This window comes from Papaver somniferum, unplaced genomic scaffold (genome assembly GCF_003573695.1).
Source record: "Papaver somniferum cultivar HN1 unplaced genomic scaffold, ASM357369v1 unplaced-scaffold_107, whole genome shotgun sequence".
Classification (NCBI taxonomy): Eukaryota; Viridiplantae; Streptophyta; class Magnoliopsida; order Ranunculales; family Papaveraceae; genus Papaver; species Papaver somniferum.
This window is the reverse complement of record NW_020619603.1, coordinates 12,878,640-12,899,511: the sequence shown is the minus strand read 5'-3', so window position 1 is coordinate 12,899,511 and position 20,872 is coordinate 12,878,640. Positions and strand designations below refer to the sequence as shown.

Below are 20,872 nucleotides of genomic sequence, written 5' to 3'. Positions count from 1 at the left end.
TTATTTTATTTTACTCGATTTTTTCTTTCTCCTTTATGGGAAGTAAAGATTTTAAGAAATCAACAAATTATAGACTGGAATAAAATCAAGGACTTCTGACTTCATAAGTCTAGTCCTGGCCGATTGAATTGTTGAACACTTCAAAAGTCAAGTCCTGGTCAATTGAATTGTTGAAGATTTAATTTTAGGGAACCGTGGAATTGTTAGGCAGTTTGGGACATTCTATTTTGCAGAAGCCTACGCGTATTGGGAAGTGGTTTACTGGTTGTACCAAAATTCGATCACCATCCTTTTTTTGTCAGCTTTCCAAATCTTGAATCCTACACAGTTTCACCATCCTTAGGTCTAACTTCCGGATACAGTTTCAACTCTAATTCCTCTCGTATATCATCACGCTATAAATATAACAACTCCACAGCCCTCTTAATATCATCGTCGTTTCTGGTTTCTCCACTGTGTGTGCTTTTTCTTGACGTATAGCTTTTGTTTTTTTAATGGCTGACAAAACTCAAGCAAGCCTTCTCCTTGCAAAACAACTCAAAGATCTTTCGAGAAATCCAGTTGATGGATTCTCTGCCGGGTTAGTTAATGATGATAATATGTTTGAATGGAGTCTCAAGATTATTGGACCTTCCGGTACTTATGATGGAGGATTCTTTGATGCTATCATGACGTTTCCTGCCAATTATCCCAACAGCCCTCCAACAGTAAAGTTTGTGTCAGATATGTGGCATCCGAATGTTTATTACCCCGATGGAAAAGTCTGCATATCGATTCTTCATGATCCAGGAGAAGACCCGAATGGTTATGAGCTTTCGAGTGAGAGATGGATGCCTATTCATACGGTGGAAAGCATAGTTTTGAGTATTATATCGTTGCTTTCGAGTCCGAATGACGGGTCTCCTGCAAACGTTGAGGCTGCGATAGAATGGAGGTCTAAAAGAGGTGATTTTATAAAGAGAGTAAAACGCATTGTGAGACAATCACAAGAAGGCTGATCTCAGTCGAAAAATTTAGGAATTTTTATTGTGAGTTGTGGGGACGTTTTTTTATCTGTTTCTTCTGTCGTAAAAAATTTAGGAATTTTTTTTATTCGAATCACATTGTCAAATTTCATAATGGTTTGTTTGTAGAAGCAAAAGACAAATATTATTTTATTTTCTTCTAAAGCATAAAACACTTTGTTACAGATTTTTGCTTCTACCTCTAGTTGCCAAACTAACTCAAAATATATTCCTGATACTAAATCCGTTCATGTTGTGATATGGTGATGCACCCATAGACCAATCAAACATCAAATTGATTAGGTCATAATGAAGAGCTCTGAATTTTGATGGAGATACTTTTGAAATCAAGGAGACCAATGTTCTTCAATCCGTGGATGTATATCCTTGCTTGTAGCACCAACCTTCAACATACCATGCTTAGCAGTTGGCATTTGTTTCATAGTCATGGAAGTTGAAACCATGCCCTAACATTTGATTCTTTCTTGAAGGGTCCAGAAACAATTTTTTCAACAAATTGATGACATGTTCAATCAACAATATTACTAACAATATGCTGACAGATAAATTGCAAAGCTGTCACAGAGTTACTAAACTTCACGGGAAACAATAACGTAATCCGATGTAGCAACCTTAAATAATTGGTGTGGTGGATGATACTTTAACCAATTATTAAGGGGCAGATATCACTATAATACTTTTGGTAAAGTTATTGGGCGGTAAAGTAACTGGGCACCAAATTCTTTACAGACCACTAAAAAGAAAAATTTGACAACACCAAACTCGATTCCGATAAAAAAAAAGTATTTGACCGTTAACTTGTCGATCAATGGTCAAATGATCCCAAGCCATCACCGGACAATTTTAGACCCTGCCATAAGATGTAGGACATCCTCTTGAGTTAGTCCTCTCTGTTTGACACTGGCGAACTGAAACTTGTATAAGTTTTCTGTTTCTTGATATGTCTCTTAGAATTTCCTAATTGGCTTATTTTAGTTCGTTTCCTAATTTTGGATTTCCCTTTCCTGGGTCTAATTGGTTTCCGAGTTGATTTTTCTTTTTCCTTGTCACGGTATTAACTAGGAATTAATGGAACGTATATATAAGAAGGCCTGGCCTGTATTCACATTCTACATTGCTATCAGTATTTGATTTATGAATGTTAATCTCGTAGTTATTATTCTCCGATTTAGTGTCAGTTTCATAGCTGACAAACTGCCATCCTTCGTGAATTGGTCGTGCCCCTTGAGGCTTGAGAGAGAATGAATACTAATGATCATCATCTGGTTAAGGAATTTAAGCTACTCGATCCACCTGTATTTATGGGGTCTTCAGATATAGCTGTTGGGGAAGAGTGGTTTCGAGTGATTGAGAAGAAACTAGGTTTAATGAGAGTTACGGATGAAGAACGAGTCATTCTTGCTACTTCTATGCTTAAAGGAGTCGCAAGTCATTGGTGGGATATAAATAGATGCACTATGGATATTCAAGGAATGACTTGGAGAGAATTTGAGGATTCCTTTTTGGATAGATATTATCCTTTTTCAGATCGGAACTTTGAAAAGATCAAACTCATGCAATCTGTAGAGAAGAAAAGATTTGCCAGGTACCCATGTTATGCAGCAGAGATTGAAAATTTGGAGTCTATGGAGACTGGTGATGTGAGAATGTCTAGCCCATTGAGGGAGCAAAGACCAAATGTATTACAATATGGTGCACCAAAGGAGATTGAGGTAGAGGACTTCTCCGCTAGGATGAAGAATAAACACCAAAACATGATAAATCCCAATTCTGAACTCATTCTCCCGCAGGATCCCCAGCAACATCCATATAGTCAGCATGGGTTGGTGGTCAATGGTCCAGAAGTGCAACATATCTTGCAAAATAAGCAGCTAGAACAAGAAGAAAAAGGCCAACAACAACTAAATCGAATTCAAAAAGCACAAAATAAAAGAGTTAGACAGTGGATGTGGAAGAAGAAGAAGAGACGACAACAGTTAGATGTTACTACTGTGACGAAAGAAATACAAGTTATACAACAACAGCCCGAAGTTGCAGTTGTCGACATAAAAACACAGAAGCAGTTGCAACAGCAATCTGAGCCAATGCAACAATATATGCATCAAGCTCTTTCACCACAGGTTCAGCAACAACCAACACAACAGAATTCGCTTGCACTTCGGGAGTTTAATCTAGAGGAACAAAAACAACAACAACAAAAACAACATCAACAACTAAAACAGTGGCAACAACAACCAGAGCAACAACAAATAAAACAAGTAAAACAACATCAGAACCTGGAAAAGGAAGGAAATAAGAGCAATAAAAGAAAAAGAAAAAAAAAAGAGAAAAAGAAAACAGTATCGACCAGAGGTTGCGATTGTAGCGGTTAATATAGATGAGTTTTGGGCAAACGAGAGGAAAAGGGAAAGCATCAAGTCCAATCAGTTATGACATCAACACAGTCGTTAATATCCTTAGATAGAGACTCTGTCTGCACTAAAGTTAGCAAAGGGTCATCAAGTTCAGTGGAAGTTTTTTATTTTTGGGCCGGAAAACTGGTCATTACAGGAAATATTATCCATTGCAAGTTTTAGAGTTTTCAAGCCTTTGAAAACCCTAGAAAATATTTTCTCTCCTATCTCCTCCTATTTCAGATTCAGACCCTCTACGTAGTAACAAAAGAACAGTATGAATGCCTATTTTGAGGAGCAAAATAAGATCATATCTGGCCTAAGCAATACTCAAGTATCAGGTTCACTTTTAGAAGAAAAGGTGGATCCAACTAAAAGCATTGGAATTGGTGCAACAACAAAGAGACGCCATGAATACTTCTTTTTTCGAGCAACAAGAGAAGATCTCTGCAAAGTTGGGCTTTGGAAATCATATAACGGTCTTGTAGGAGTTAAATATCGCACACGTTAATAACGACGCGAAGTAAAGAATACAACTTAAGCGAAGAGCATCGCACACAACAAAGTTGAGATGACACACCAGATGATGTCAACAAAGTCACGATTAAAGTGTGAAGAATTATGCGAAGAAGTATGTTATGCGAAGATGAGCGATTGTATGTGAGAGAATATGTCGAATAGTGATCCCGAAAATAATGGGATTCTTAGCTGTCATCCACTATGTAAAATCCTATATAAAGGAGAGAGGTCATTGTTTCTAGGGGGATTCTAAGGTAAGTCTTGGTAAAGAAATAGAAATAGAGAGAGAGAGTGAATCTAGGCTTCAAGTAGAATTGTTCTAATACTTGAATCTATTTTGTAAACGTTCCCAATCTTCAATTAATAAAACAAGAGTTTATAATGATCACCTAGAAATTGGATCAGTTTTAATGGAGTGTAGTTGTAAGATTTCTTACAACTACATTTTTGGCGCTAGAAAACAACTCTGGATGTTAATTCCTGATAGTATATCATAGATTTTAAGGAAAAAAGTGAGATCTAAAAATTTAGAAATGGTAAGGATCGAGTCTGTTGTTGAACAAGGAATGACAACTAGAATAAGTAACAGACTTGCTGAATGAAGACGAATTACAAATCTTGAGCAACAAGAGGAAAGAATGGAAGAACATTAAAGAACAGAAATTCCAATTGGATCTCAGCGAGAACAAGGAAAGAATAATGATATAGATTATGATAGAGTGAGTGTCCATACTGCGATGACGAATTCTACAGACAAAGGACAGCGAATTGGGAACGAATAACCAATTACAGCGAGTGAAGGAAATGTGACGATTGCAGAGCTTAGGCAAAGATTACTAATTGAAAGAAAGAGAGAAGAAGAAGAACGTGCGAATCTAATCCGTCAAAATGATGATTTACGAGAAGAGAATCTTAGACTACAAGAACAAAGGTCAAGGAGTGATACACGTTCAAGGTCAAGATCAAGTAGAAGTACTTCCAGAAAAAGTCAATCTAATCGAAGAAATGATAGACGAAGACAACACATGGAAGTCATTGAAGAAAACTCGCAAGAAAATGAAAATTTGGAATATCAAAGGGAAACGAGACGTATAATTGACTTATCAACTAATCGGTATGAACATCCACGAGACCTTCTTGGTCGCGCAAATATTAATTTTGAAAAGGAAGAAGAGGATCCAAGGCAAGGACAGATGATATTACATGGTAGAGAAATATTAAGAGACGAATATGAGCGCGAACGAGAGACTGCACGTGCGAGAGATAGCCAGAGAAGAAGGGAAGAATTAGAAGATAGAGAATTACAAAGCGGATTACGTCAACTTGATTATGATAACCGAGTTAGGAAACGCGAACGTCGTCACATAAATGATACAGAAAAAGGTCGAGTTATTCCACAAGAAAGAGAAATATCAAGACACCGATATGATCACACATGCAGTGAAGAAAAACATGATATAGTACAAATGAAAACAAATACTGAAAGGCGTAGGTGAAGAAGAGAAGAAGCTGAAAAACAGGAAATACAAGAAGCAATACGCCAAAACAATCATGAGAATAGATTGAGACAAGCAAGATTAAAAAGATCCATGCAAGAAGATTTGGATCAATCATTCAGCAAAGAAATTCTTAAGGAGATGGCAGAATTAAGAGAAATGATGACTGCAAAAAGAAATGATGGAAGAAAACAACTAGAGGAAGCAGTGGAGGAAGCTGGAAAAACTCCATTTACAAAGGAAATTCAGAGAGCACCGATACCATGTAAGTGCAGTTTACCGTCATTTACAAGTATATTTGAAGGGAGTGCATGTGTAATACAACATGTGAAAGCTTATGCAAGATCTTTATTGCAGTGGGAAAATTATGATGCAGTGATGTGCAAATATTTTGCTGCAAGCCTAGCAGGTGAAGCTTTGAAATGGTTTGAAGGACTACCTGTAGAATCCATTGGTTCATTTCATCATTTACAAAATGTCTTTTTGGGGCAGTACATAAGTAATAATCTATCAAGACCAGGGATTGAGACTGCATTCGGACTTCGCAGAAGAACAAATGAGAGTTTGCGTCATCTAACAACACGTTGGAGAACCATGTGTAGTGAAATGGAAAGACGGGTGGATGAGCGACATCTTATTCTTGAATTTATTAATGCTCTCTTTTCAACAAATGTATTATATATCCAAATATTCAGAATAAAGGATACAATAACAATGTCGGAGCTGCGCGAATTTCAAGAAGAATACATAGCACTTGAGAAAAGCAAAGAGATATGGAATCTTACCCAGTTGCAATATCTGATTTGAAAGGTGGAAATACAAGTTTACTTCCGAGGCTGACAAATGTTTTTGCCAGTACATCGCAGGGAACTCAAGGAAGGAATAATGCAAAGATGGAACAAAAGTTAGTGGCTATGGGCAGTGCAGATCAAGCAGAGTTTAATAAAGAGTACAAAGACAAGCAACTTCAAAATTATGGAGGTACTGATACAATTCAACCAGTAAGCTCTGCAGGAAAGCAAACACATTATAACAAGAAAGATGGAAGAATAGTGTGGAAACAAATAAATTTGCGAAAGTTGAACACTACAGTGGATAAAGTATGGGAAGGCGCTCTCCTAATGGATGATATTCCATAACCACATAATGTAGGCGAAGATCCACCACCATGAAGGAGGAGTAAAGAATTTTGTGTCTATCATAGATTTCATGGTCACATAATAATCAACTGTAGAAATGTGAGGAAGATTATATTGCAAATGATTGAGCAAGGAAAGTTGGACCATTTATTACTAAAACAGCCAAGGAATTTACCACCACTACCACCTCCACCTCAAGGAAATACATATGCAAATGAGAAGGACAATAATACATTTTTCAATGAAGTGGATGCGAAGGCAAAAAATTTATATTGTAACTCGATCATACACTCGTTTAAAAACATAGAAGATTTTCATGATAATGTTTTAACTCGAGTATATGCGAGAGATGCTGAAGGAAGAGAAATTTTCAACCTGGCAAAAATATCACCTTTGAAGGACTGGAAAAAGGCAGAAAATCTCGTTCAGTGCAGATGAAATACCAGAAGGAAGAGCATCACATGAGTGTCCACTGGTGGTGAGATTGGGAATTAATCCGAAGCCATTGGAAGAAGATGAAGAAGAAAATGTGAAAAATACTTTGGCGATAAATAAGATACTTATAGATACGGAAAGTTCTGTAGATATTCTGTTTTACCATATATATAAAACAATGGGAGGGAGAGATGATGAGTTAATCCCTTCAACATACAAAATCCATGGCTTTAATGGTTCTGCGAACAAACCAAAGGGGGGAGTGACCATGCAAATTCTTCTACAAAATTTACCAACAGATATCACATTCTGTGTAGTAGATATCGAGTCGCCCTATAATGCTCTCATTGGAAGACCATGGAATATTAGTTGTTGCATCAACATTTCATCGATGCATCGAGTTTCCTCTACCTAAGGGTGTTGGCATTATAAGAGGAGATAAAATTGAAAGTAAAAATTTCCAAGAAATTGATGTTGACAAATGCGAAGCAAGAGAATTCAAGCGAAGCAATTTCAAAAAATATGCAGCATAGCAAAGAGATTGATGGTTGATGCAGTGGATAAAGTTGGAGAGGCAAGTATGTGAAGTGCTGGAATAAATTCTTCTGCAAATAAAAAAAAATGTTAGTCAAAGTTAGCAACACAGGTTTTATGGAAAGAAAAAGAGTGGAGGCAAAAAATCAAAAATTGAAGGGTACAATGAATTTCGCACAAATCCAACTCAATGGTGATGCGAATGAATATTCTGGAAAACATATGCGAACTTAAAGAAGATTCAAAAAGTACAGAAGACAAATGAATAGAATGAATAGTGTACCTGATTTTCTTTGAGCATGATGATTTGATAAAAGCATTTATGTACTACAGTTGTACGAATTAAAAGATTTGAATGAAAAATCTTAATTTCATATGGTAAATCCATAATAAGAAAACAAAAAGAGAAATATTTATAATAAGAATTTTATAAAAGGCTACAGAAAATGATATTTATTATCAGATTGGCTAGGAATCCAAATGTGGCGTGCACCCTAGTTCGCTTATATGCAAGAGGAAATATAGTAAGACCTATCGCACATCATAGTTGGAGAAACCTAGAAGGCATGCCTCAAGGGAAGGCTACACCGACCCCGGAACTTGAGTTGTGGAGATTTGGGGTGAGAATAAAACGATATTGCCCATCCGAGAGAGATACCTTAAATTTTCAGTCTAAGATAGTAATCTTAGATTGAGAGCCTAAGGTGAGAAAGGCTCTCCCAAGGAGTGCAGAAACTCGATCAGGGCGCCGGGGTACATGGTTGAGTCAAGAGTTCCCGGATGTCTGGAGCGTACCTTGCCATTCTTGACAAGTCCTGACTATGATGCACTGGGTCCGAAGATACCCCACTTAGGGTGCGATTTTGTGAAATCAACTGGTTGTTGAAATACTGGATGGGAAGAGACTTAATCTTAACACGATAGAGGTAAGCTTCCCTGAAGGGGCAGCCAAGGGAAAGATAAGGACGACACCCTCCATTAGGGAGCTGAATTGTGTCAAAAGTCAAAGACGATTAATCACAAGAATTTTAACTCATACGAGTATTAAGACTTGTGATATTTATGCGAATTAACCTGAAGAGGAAATAATACAATAAAATGATAAGACGAGACCAATGGGTCAATACACTTTGGTGTAAAGACTTCCTGCGATTTCGTCGCTATAAACAGAGGCAACATAAGACCTTTACATAGGAAGGCAAAAATAAGACCTCATAGATAATACAAGAAAAGAAATTATTCATAACGTTTAAAATATGCTCGCACCAAGAGAAGTTCATGATAAAGGATACCAATCATATTTGGTCTATCAATATCTGCCAAATAATAACAGGCAAGAATGGGAATGCAAAGGAAGTGTTATTTGCCCCATTTTGATAGTCTTGTATGCATACGAAGAAGTCATAAATATGAAGCGAAGAAAAGAAGAATCATATTAAAAAGATGAAAATTGAATTTACAAGAACTTACAAGAATTATTACAACAAGAAGAAGCAATCAATTTTCATCTCCCTCATTTTGCTCAATCTCAGAATCACTAATTTCTTCTTGAGAATCTTCTTCTCCATCAGTAACTTGGATATCAGGAATGGGTACATTTTCAGGAATCGCTGGAAAGTTGTATTTCGACAAAGGAATACCATTCTCTAGACAAACTCTTTTAACAACAGCCTCACGAGAACGATTAGCATCGTTACTGTTGTTTTGGACTAAGTTAAACCAATTTTCCTTCAATTGCTGATACTTTGAGTTACGAGTGGATGATCCTTCTTCTTTAGCAGCCAAGCGAGTTTCTAGCTCTGCAACTTTCTTTTGATATTCTTTCTCTTTCTCTGCGAAGCATCAACGAAAAAGTTAAGATAACAGACAATTATTCTTAAAGAATATGAATGAAGATCGAAGGAAAACAAATGACCTTCATAATTGGAAATAATTTATGCGACCAGTGTGGAATGCTCAGTGTGAAGACTAACATTTACACCTAGATTATGAAGCGAAGAAAAGAAGAATCATATTAAAAAGATGAAAACTGAATTTACAAGAATTTACAAGAATTATTACAACAACAGAAGCAATCAATTTTCATCGCCCTCATTTCTCTCAGTCTCAGAATCACTAATTTATTCTTCAGAATCTTCTTCTCCATCAGTAACTTGGATATCAGGAATGGGAACATTTTCAGGAATCGCTGGAAAGTTGTATTTCGACAAAGAAATACCATTCTATAGACAAAATCTTTTAACAACAGCCTCACAAGAGCGATTAGCATCGTTAATGTTGTTTTGGACTAAGTTTAACCAATTTTCCTACAATTGCTGATACTTGGAATTACGAGCGGATGATTCTTTTTCTTTAGCAGCTAAGCGAGTTTCTAACTCTGCAATTTTCTTTTGATACTCCTTAGATTTCTCTGCGAAGTATCAACAAATGAGTTAAAATAACAGTTAATTATTCTTAAGGGAATGAGTGAAGATCAAAGAACAATAAATGACCTTCATAATTATAAATAATGTCTGCGACCAGTGTGGAATGCTCAGTGTGAAGGCTAATATTTACACCTAAATTATTTCTATGGCGTTCTCTAAGGGTAATATATTTTAATCTTAATTCTTCCAAGCTAAGATTTTCAAATGATCGAGTAGGATAATTATTTAAAGAGGAATTGAGGTGTTCTAAAAGAATTTCAGTATCGAGAAGATTAGCCGCTTCATCTGAAAGGTCATACAAGTCTGCGAAGATAATTAAGTTAGAAATGCGAACGATCGCATAAAAGAAAAGGAGTGAAAAAATATAAGTTGCATACCAATGAGTTCCTTGTGTATTTCTCGAGCTTGGAGAACCAATTGAGAATTAGTTAAATTCTCATTTTTAAGTTTTTCATTCTCGCCTGTAAGATTCGCAGCCGACAAAATAGACTTCTCATGTTTTAGTTTGGCATTCTCATCTTGCAATCTGCGAAGTTTTCTTTCATTGTGTAAAAAATCGCATAAGATATGCGGGCACTCTGTGGAAATAAAAGCATTATAAGTAAAATAAGAAATAATAAGGAAAAGATAAAAGGCAAATGTTGAAAATTTGGGTTTATCGCAGAGGCAGATCCATAAAGAGATCAATCCCCCCAATCAGAAGCAGTACAGATCCTTGAGACCATCTTGAAGGCACGATCTGTTTCATCATCCCCAAGAGTAGCAAGAACATCTCCAGAAAAAAGATCAGAAAACTTCTTCCGATACGAATCGATCATACCTCTTCTTCAGAAACAAAAGTATCTCCATCTGAAGATTCTGAAGTTGAAGAAGAATCATACCTCCCACGCTTCATAGAGACATCATATTTTAACGAGGTTTTCTTGGATACAGATTTTGACGCGAGTTTCTTAGGAGTGCTCTTGCCTTTGCCTAAAGTTTTGTCATTCAAAGGATTCACCTACGCGAATAATCAAGATAAGAAACAGAGGAAACAATATTGTTAAAAATAGAAAGTGTGTTTCTTACTTCCTTATTCTGCGAAGTTGATACCTTGCGCGAAGTACTGACCTTTTTGGCAGCCTGCGAAAGAGGAGAAATAAGATATAAGAAGGAAAGTTACGAGAGGTTACAAATTGGATTAAGAAGATCACATACCAATTGAGAATTAGTTAAATCTCATTTCTAAGCTTTGTATTCTCGCTTGTAAGATTCGCATTCGCATCCGAAAGATTAGACTTCTCATGTCTCAACTTGGCAGTCTCATCTTGCAACTTGCGAAGCTTTCTTTCATTATCTAAAGAAGTCGCATAAGATATGCGAGGATTCTGTGAAAATATAAAAGAAGCATTATAAGTAAAAGAAGAAATATTAAGGAAAGGATAAAAGACAAATGGTGCAGAACATTACCAATCCATTCATCGCAAATTGAAAATCTGGGTTTATTGCATAGGCGGATCCACGAAGAGACCGATCTTCCCAATCAGATGCAGTACAGATCTTTGAAACCATATTGAAGGCACGATCCATTTCATCATCCACAAGAGTAGCAAAAGCATCTCCAGAAAAAAAATCAGACAACATATTCTGATACAGATCGTCCGATACCTCTTCTTCGGAAACAATAGTATCATCATCTGAAAATTTCGAACTTGAGGAAGAATAATATCTCGCATGCTTCCTAAAGACATCGTATTTTAATGAAGTTTTCTTGGATACAGATTTTGATGTGGGTTTCTTAGCAGTGATCTTGCCCTTGCCAAAAGTTTTGTCATTCAAAGGATTCACCTACGCGAATAATCAAGATAATAAACAGAGGCAACAATATTGCTAAAAATAGAGAGTGTGTTTCTTACTTCCTTATTATGCGAAGTTGATACGTTGCGCGAAGTACTGACCTTTTTGGAAGCCTGCGGAGGAAAAGAAATAAGAGATAAGAAGGAAAGTTATGAGAGGTTACAAATTGGATCAAGAGGATCACATACCGCTGCTTTCTTTTCCTCATTTTCGAGTAATTTAAACTCCCAAGGTTGGTAGAGAGAGAAATCTTCGGGCAGAGGATTGTCAGAACCATCCTCAGCTTTACCAGATACAAAGAAACCTTCTAAGATGACAGGGAAATTAAGCCAACTAGAATCATTGGATCTGCGAGCAACACAGTTAGAATTTGAATTCCAATCAACATCTCGCATAATTTTCTTATCTTAAACGACATCATCAACTCTTCTTATGTGAACAACCCATTTAGTTACGTTATTTTTCATAACAACGACGTAATAGTTATTGAAGAAATTATTGAGAGTATACTCAGCGGGATCTATAATTTTATCATGATGATCCTCTTTTCGCACTTCATCAGGGTAAGAATTTCCAAGACCAGCTGCGCGACGAGCATACTTAATGGAATCCTAATAGCATCACCACTCAACTGAAATATTCGTCGTGTGAATCTTTCATCAGCAAGGATTCTATAGAAGAGAGGAATCTCAGGGTCATATAGAGGAATTGGTAGAAATTGAAGTTGACCTAACGCAACAATGATTTTTTGATTATTCCATTTATCAAATTTGATTAGATCAAGGTTAAGTTTTGATGCGAAATTAGATGAAGGAGGAAGAGAAAGTTCTTAACCCCTCTGATTGAATTCAGTATTTAATCTGTTAAATTCAATCTCCATCTTTTTACCAGCGGGATCCATTGAATAATGGGAATGAAGAGTATAAACTTGAAGAGAAGGTGACGAAGAGTAAAAGAGTAGGAGTAAGGAAAAAGGTAGAAGAGAATATATAGGAATTCACGACCATTTTTCGAGATACATTCTCATTAATGCGAAGAATTGAACGAATAGAAACATACAGTTTAAAGGACGTGTCGGAAGATGAGTGGTTAAAAGGACACGCGTACATAAAGAGAGCTTGAAAATCAGGTAAATTGCCGGTAAAATAAAACATAAATGGATTAACATGTGCAATGACATAAGATGGAAGTTTCTCATATCGCTCACTCTGAAGAACAAGCGAAATGAGAAGAGGCAAAATGTAGGAATAAAATATAGCACACGTTAGTAATCAAGCGAAGTAAAGAATACAACCTAAGCGAAGAGCATCGCACACAACAAAGTTGAGATGGGGCACCAGATGATGTCAGCAAAGTCACGAGTGAAGTGTGAAGAACTGTGCGAAGAGGTACGCTATACGAAGATGAGTAATTGTATATGAGCGAATGTGTCGCATAGTGATCCCGAAAATAATGGGTTTCTTAGCTATCATCCACTATGTAAAATCATATATAAAGGAGAGAGGTCATTACTTGTGGGAGAGTTCTAGAGTAAGTCTTGGTCAAGAAATAGAGAGAGAGAAAGTAAATCTAGGGCAAATAGATCATTGTAATAGTTAGATCAATCCTAGTAATTCTATCTACATTTCACATAATAAGAAGATGATTACTTAAATTCTCATTTAGTGATAATGGAATGTAGTTGTCAGATTTATGACAACTACAACATTTCAGTAGCAATAGAAAAGATTTGCATCCCGATTGTGACGGAGAAAGACAATGGATAGTATCCCCATGGCAGAAGCCACTGATGATAATAGTCAAATGTCCGTACCAACAACTAATATAGCTACTACCTCTGTCCCTAATTAGATGACCTAGTTAAAATTTACTAGTAAATTTATAAATGATTTATCTCTCAAACTATACAACGGATTTTCGTAAACTTTGTATCATCGAAAAGCATTTTAAAACGCCTATCTAATGAACATAAATATGGCTATCAAATTTTACATATTTCTTATAGTAATACTAATCTATCACCCCACTTATTTATTGTATAGGTCATCTAATTAGAGACGGAGGGACTATTTAACTATTCAATCTGCAATGAGTTACTGGTTCGCCAATTTTTTTGTGAATTGTACATCTTAGTCTGTCTTACTGCTAATGCCATCTCTTTATACGGTACTTGACAATTTTTACTTCTTGCTATTAGAAAGGTTGGCCTGATCCCCGGCAGAGAAATGAGATTTCGGAGGAGAGGTTGAGTTGCTGGACCAAAGTCTTAAAATATCGCATTTTGAACGTGTACTTTTGTTTTGGTACCATAAGCCAGGGCCGGAAAGGTCCAAGTCTCCATCATCATGGCGCATCTACTAGCCTCGGTTCTTTACAAACTACTGCTCCTGTTCAGATCTATTTTTTATTTTATTTTACTCGATTTTTTCTTTCTCCTTTATGGGAAGTAAAGATTTTAAGAAATCAACAAATTATAGACTGGAATAAAATCAAGGACTTCTGACTTCATAAGTCTAGTCCTGGCCGATTGAATTGTTGAACACTTCAAAAGTCAAGTCCTGGTCAATTGAATTGTTGAAGATTTAATTTTAGGGAACCGTGGAATTGTTAGGCAGTTTGGGACATTCTATTTTGCAGAAGCCTACGCGTATTGGGAAGTGGTTTACTGGTTGTACCAAAATTCGATCACCATCCTTTTTTTGTCAGCTTCCCAAATCTTGAATCCTACACAGTTTCACCATCCTTAGGTCTAACTTCCGGATACAGTTTCAACTCTAATTCCTCTCGTATATCATCACGCTATAAATATAACAACTCCACAGCCCTCTTAATATCATCGTCGTTTCTGGTTTCTCCACTGTGTGTGCTTTTTCTTGACGTATAGCTTTTGTTTTTTTAATGGCTGACAAAACTCAAGCAAGCCTTCTCCTTGCAAAACAACTCAAAGATCTTTCGAGAAATCCAGTTGATGGATTCTCTGCCGGGTTAGTTAATGATGATAATATGTTTGAATGGAGTCTCAAGATTATTGGACCTTCCGGTACTTGTTATGATGGAGGATTCTTTGATGCTATCATGACGTTTCCTGCCAATTATCCCAACAGCCCTCCAACAGTAAAGTTTGTGTCAGATATGTGGCATCCGAATGTTTATTACCCCGATGGAAAAGTCTGCATATCGATTCTTCATGATCCAGGAGAAGACCCGAATGGTTATGAGCTTTCGAGTGAGAGATGGATGCCTATTCATACGGTGGAAAGCATAGTTTTGAGTATTATATCGTTGCTTTCGAGTCCGAATGACGGGTCTCCTGCAAACGTTGAGGCTGCGATAGAATGGAGGTCTAAAAGAGGTGATTTTATAAAGAGAGTAAAACGCATTGTGAGACAATCACAAGAAGGCTGATCTCAGTCGAAAAATTTAGGAATTTTTATTGTGAGTTGTGGGGACGTTTTTTTATCTGTTTCTTCTGTCGTAAAAAATTTAGGAATTTTTTTTATTCGAATCACATTGTCAAATTTCATAATGGTTTGTTTGTAGAAGCAAAAGACAAATATTATTTTATTTTCTTCTAAAGCATAAAACACTTTGTTACAGATTTTTGCTTCTACCTCTAGTTGCCAAACTAACTCAAAATATATTCCTGATACTAAATCCGTTCATGTTGTGATATGGTGATGCACCCATAGACCAATCAAACATCAAATTGATTAGGTCATAATGAAGAGCTCTGAATTTTGATGGAGATACTTTTGAAATCAAGGAGACCAATGTTCTTCAATCCGTGGATGTATATCCTTGCTTGTAGCACCAACCTTCAACATACCATGCTTAGCAGTTGGCATTTGTTTCATAGTCATGGAAGTTGAAACCATGCCCTAACATTTGATTCTTTCTTGAAGGGTCCAGAAACAATTTTTTCAACAAATTGATGACATGTTCAATCAACAATATTACTAACAATATGCTGACAGATAAATTGCAAAGCTGTCACAGAGTTACTAAACTTCACGGGAAACAATAACGTAATCCGATGTAGCAACCTTAAATAATTGGTGTGGTGGATGATACTTTAACCAATTATTAAGGGGCAGATATCACTATAATACTTTTGGTAAAGTTATTGGGCGGTAAAGTAACTGGGCACCAAATTCTTTACAGACCACTAAAAAGAAAAATTTGACAACACCAAACTCGATTCCGATAAAAAAAAAGTATTTGACCGTTAACTTGTCGATCAATGGTCAAATGATCCCAAGCCATCACCGGACAATTTTAGACCCTGCCATAAGATGTAGGACATCCTCTTGAGTTAGTCCTCTCTGTTTGACACTGGCGAACTGAAACTTGTATAAGTTTTCTGTTTCTTGATATGTCTCTTAGAATTTCCTAATTGGCTTATTTTAGTTCGTTTCCTAATTTTGGATTTCCCTTTCCTGGGTCTAATTGGTTTCCGAGTTGATTTTTCTTTTTCCTTGTCACGGTATTAACTAGGAATTAATGGAACGTATATATAAGAAGGCCTGGCCTGTATTCACATTCTACATTGCTATCAGTATTTGATTTATGAATGTTAATCTCGTAGTTATTATTCTCCGATTTAGTGTCAGTTTCATAGCTGACAAACTGCCATCCTTCGTGAATTGGTCGTGCCCCTTGAGGCTTGAGAGAGAATGAATACTAATGATCATCATCTGGTTAAGGAATTTAAGCTACTCGATCCACCTGTATTTATGGGGTCTTCAGATATAGCTGTTGGGGAAGAGTGGTTTCGAGTGATTGAGAAGAAACTAGGTTTAATGAGAGTTACGGATGAAGAACGAGTCATTCTTGCTACTTCTATGCTTAAAGGAGTCGCAAGTCATTGGTGGGATATAAATAGATGCACTATGGATATTCAAGGAATGACTTGGAGAGAATTTGAGGATTCCTTTTTGGATAGATATTATCCTTTTTCAGATCGGAACTTTGAAAAGATCAAACTCATGCAATCTGTAGAGAAGAAAAGATTTGCCAGGTACCCATGTTATGCAGCAGAGATTGAAAATTTGGAGTCTATGGAGACTGGTGATGTGAGAATGTCTAGCCCATTGAGGGAGCAAAGACCAAATGTATTACAATATGGTGCACCAAAGGAGATTGAGGTAGAGGACTTCTCCGCTAGGATGAAGAATAAACACCAAAACATGATAAATCCCAATTCTGAACTCATTCTCCCGCAGGATCCCCAGCAACATCCATATAGTCAGCATGGGTTGGTGGTCAATGGTCCAGAAGTGCAACATATCTTGCAAAATAAGCAGCTAGAACAAGAAGAAAAAGGCCAACAACAACTAAATCGAATTCAAAAAGCACAAAATAAAAGAGTTAGACAGTGGATGTGGAAGAAGAAGAAGAGACGACAACAGTTAGATGTTACTACTGTGACGAAAGAAATACAAGTTATACAACAACAGCCCGAAGTTGCAGTTGTCGACATAAAAACACAGAAGCAGTTGCAACAGCAATCTGAGCCAATGCAACAATATATGCATCAAGCTCTTTCACCACAGGTTCAGCAACAACCAACACAACAGAATTCGCTTGCACTTCGGGAGTTTAATCTAGAGGAACAAAAACAACAACAACAAAAACAACATCAACAACTAAAACAGTGGCAACAACAACCAGAGCAACAACAAATAAAACAAGTAAAACAACATCAGAACCTGGAAAAGGAAGGAAATAAGAGCAATAAAAGAAAAAGAAAAAAAAAGAGAAAAAGAAAACAGTATCGACCAGAGGTTGCGATTGTAGCGGTTAATATAGATGAGTTTTGGGCAAACGAGAGGAAAAGGGAAAGCATCAAGTCCAATCAGTTATGACATCAACACAGTCGTTAATATCCTTAGATAGAGACTCTGTCTGCACTAAAGTTAGCAAAGGGTCATCAAGTTCAGTGGAAGTTTTTTATTTTTGGGCCGGAAAACTGGTCATTACAGGAAATATTATCCATTGCAAGTTTTAGAGTTTTCAAGACTTTGAAAACCCTAGAAAATATTTTCTCTCCTATCTCCTCCTATTTCAGATTCAGACCCTCTACGTAGTAACAAAAGAACAGTATGAATGCCTATTTTGAGGAGCAAAATAAGATCATATCTGGCCTAAGCAATACTCAAGTACCAGGTTCACTTTTAGAAGAAAAGGTGGATCCAACTAAAAGCATTGGAATTGGTGCAACAACAAAGATACGCCATGAATACTTCTTTTTTCGAGCAACAAGAGAAGATCTCTGCAAAGTTGGGCTTTGGAAATCATATATCGGTCTTGTAGGAGTTAAATATCGCACACGTTAATAACGACGCGAAGTAAAGAATACAACTTAAGCGAAGAGCATCGCACACAACAAAGTTGAGATGACACACCAGATGATGTCAACAAAGTCACGAGTAAAGTGTGAAGAATTATGCGAAGATGAGCGATTGTATGTGAGAGAATATGTCGAATAGTGATCCTGAAAATAATGGGATTCTTAGCTGTCATCCACTACGTAAAATCCTATATAAAGGAGAGAGGTCATTGTTTCTAGGGGGATTCTAAGGTAAGTCTTGATAAAGAAATAGAAATAGAGAGAGAGAGTGAATCTAGGCTTCAAGTAGAATTGTTCTAATACTTGAATCTATTTTGTAAACATTCCCAATCTTCAATTAATAAAACAAGAGTTTATAATGATCACCTAGAAATTGGATCAGTTTTAATGGAGTGTAGTTGTAAGATTTCTTACAACTACATTTTTGGCGCTAGAAAACAACTCTGGATGATAATTCCTGATAGTATATCATAGATTTTAAGGAAAAAAGTGAGATCTAAAAATTTAGAAATGGTAAGGATCGAGTCTGTTGTTGAACAAGGAATGACAACTAGATTAAGTAACAAACTTGCTGAACGAAGACGAAATACAAATCTTGAGCAACAAGAGGAAAGAATGGAAGAACACCAAAGAACAGAAATTCCAATTGGATCTCAGCGACAACAAGGACAGAATAATGATATAGATTATGATAGAGTGAGTGTCCATACTGCGATGACGAATTCTACAAAGGACACCGAATTGGGAACGAATAACCAATTACAGCGAGTGAAAGAAATGTAACGATTGCAGAACTTAATCCGTCAAAATGATGATTTACGAGAATAGAATCTTAGACTACAAGAACAAAGGTCAAGGAGTGATACACGTTCAAGGTCAAGATCAAGTAGAAGTACCTCCAGAAAAAGTGAATCTAATCGAAGAAATGATAGACGAAGACAGCACATGGAAGTCATTGAAGAAAACTCGCAAGAAAATGAAAATTTGGAATATCAAATGGAAACGAGAAGTATAATTGACTTAGCAACTAATCGGTATGAACATCCACGGGAACTTCTTGGTCGCGCAAATATTAATTTTGAAAAGGAAGAAGAGGATCCAAGGCAAGGACAGATGATATTACATGGTAGAGAAATATTAAGAGACGAATATGAGCGCGAACGAGAGACTGCACGTGCGAGAGATAGACAGAGAAGAAGGGAAGACTTAGAAGAAAGAGAATTACAAAGCGGATTACGTCACCCTGATTATGATAACCGAGTTAGGAAACGCGAACGTCATCACATAAATGATACAGAAAAAGGTCGAGTTATTCCACAAGAAAGAGAAATATTGAGACACCGATATGATCACACATGCAATGAAGAAAAACATGATATAGTACAAATGAAAACAAATACTGAAAGGCGTAGGCAAAGAAGAGAAGAAGCTGAACAACAGGAAATACAAGAAGCAATACGCCAAAACAATCATGAGAATAGATTGAGACAAGCAAGATTAAAAATATCCATGAAAGAAGATTTGGATCAATCATCAGCAAAGAAATTCTTAAGGAGATGGCAGAATTAAGAGAAATGATGACTGCAAAAAGAAATGATGGAAGAAAACAACTAGAGGAAGCAGTGGAGGAAGCTGGAAAAACTCCATTTACAAAGGAAATTCAGAGAGCACTGATACCATCTAAGTGCAGTTTACCGGCATTTACAAGTATATTTGATGGGAGTGCATGTGCAATACAACATGTGAAATCTTATGCAAGATCTTTATTGCAGTGGGAAAACTATGATGCAGTGATGTGCAAATATTTTGCTGCAAGCCTAGCAGGTGAAGCTTTGAAATGGTTTGAAGGACTACCTGTAGAATACATTGGTTCATTTCATCGTTTACAAAATGTCTTTTTGGGGAAGTACATAAGTAATAATCTATCAAGACCAGGGATTGAGACTGCATTCGGACTTCGCAGAATAACAAATGACAGTTTGCGTCATCTAACGACACGTTGGAGAACCATGTGCAGCGAAATGGGAAGACGGGTGGATGAGCGACATCTTATTCTTGCATTTATTAATGCTCTCTTTTAAACAAATCTATTATATATACAAATATTCAGAATAAAGGATACAATAACAATGTCGGAGCTGCACGAATTTCAAGAAGAATATATAGCACTTGAGAAAAGAAAGATATATGGAATATTACCCAGTTGCAATATCTGATTTGAAAGGTGGAAATACAAGTTTACTTCCGAGGCTGACAAATATTTTTGCCATTACATAGCAGGGAACTCAAGGAAGGAATAATGCAAAGATGGGACAAAAGTTAGTGGCTATGGGCAGTGCAGATCAAGCAGAGTTTAATAAAGAGTACAAAGACAAGCAACTTCAAAATTATGGAGGTACTGATACAGTTCAACCAGGAAGCTCTGCAGGACAGCAAACACATTATAACAAGAAAGCTGGAAGAATAGTGTGGAAACAGATAAAATTTGCCAAAGTTGAACACTACAGTGGATAAAGTATGGGAACTCGCTCTCCTAATGGATGATATTCCAGAACCAAATAATGTAGGCGAAGATCCACCACCATGAAGGAGGAGTAAAGAATTTTGTGTCTATCATAGATTTCATGGTCACACAACAATCAACTGTGGAAATGTGAGGAATATTATATTGCAAATGATTGAGCAAGGAAAGTTGGACCATTTATTACTAAAACAGCCAA

At 36.6% G+C, this 20,872-nt stretch overlaps 5 protein-coding genes across 5 annotated transcripts; all 5 read left to right on the top strand.

Annotated features, from left to right (window-relative positions):
* Nucleotides 1-494: 494 nt before the first annotated feature.
* Nucleotides 495-998, top strand: LOC113328089 (ubiquitin-conjugating enzyme E2 7-like). The gene has a single exon (XM_026575180.1). It carries the CDS (start codon nt 495-497, stop codon nt 996-998), a length of 504 nt encoding a protein of 167 aa, XP_026430965.1.
* Nucleotides 999-2,266: 1,268 nt separating this feature from the next.
* LOC113328088 (putative uncharacterized protein DDB_G0274435) lies at nt 2,267-3,397 on the top strand. Its single transcript, XM_026575179.1, has one exon. It carries the CDS (start codon nt 2,267-2,269, stop codon nt 3,395-3,397), a length of 1,131 nt encoding a protein of 376 aa, XP_026430964.1.
* An 11,304-nt stretch (nt 3,398-14,701) lies between these two features.
* LOC113328087 (ubiquitin-conjugating enzyme E2 7-like) lies at nt 14,702-15,208 on the top strand. Its single transcript, XM_026575177.1, has one exon. The coding sequence runs from the start codon at nt 14,702-14,704 to the stop codon at nt 15,206-15,208; it is 507 nt and encodes a 168-aa protein (XP_026430962.1).
* A 1,268-nt stretch (nt 15,209-16,476) lies between these two features.
* LOC113328086 (bromodomain-containing protein DDB_G0280777-like) lies at nt 16,477-17,667 on the top strand. The gene has a single exon (XM_026575176.1). It carries the CDS (start codon nt 16,477-16,479, stop codon nt 17,665-17,667), a length of 1,191 nt encoding a protein of 396 aa, XP_026430961.1.
* A 1,430-nt stretch (nt 17,668-19,097) lies between these two features.
* Nucleotides 19,098-20,666, top strand: LOC113328085 (DEAD-box ATP-dependent RNA helicase 42-like). Its single transcript, XM_026575175.1, has 2 exons — nt 19,098-19,643; nt 20,433-20,666. Exons 1-2 carry the CDS (start codon nt 19,098-19,100, stop codon nt 20,664-20,666), a joined length of 780 nt encoding a protein of 259 aa, XP_026430960.1.
* The last annotated feature ends 206 nt before the right edge of the window (nt 20,667-20,872 follow it).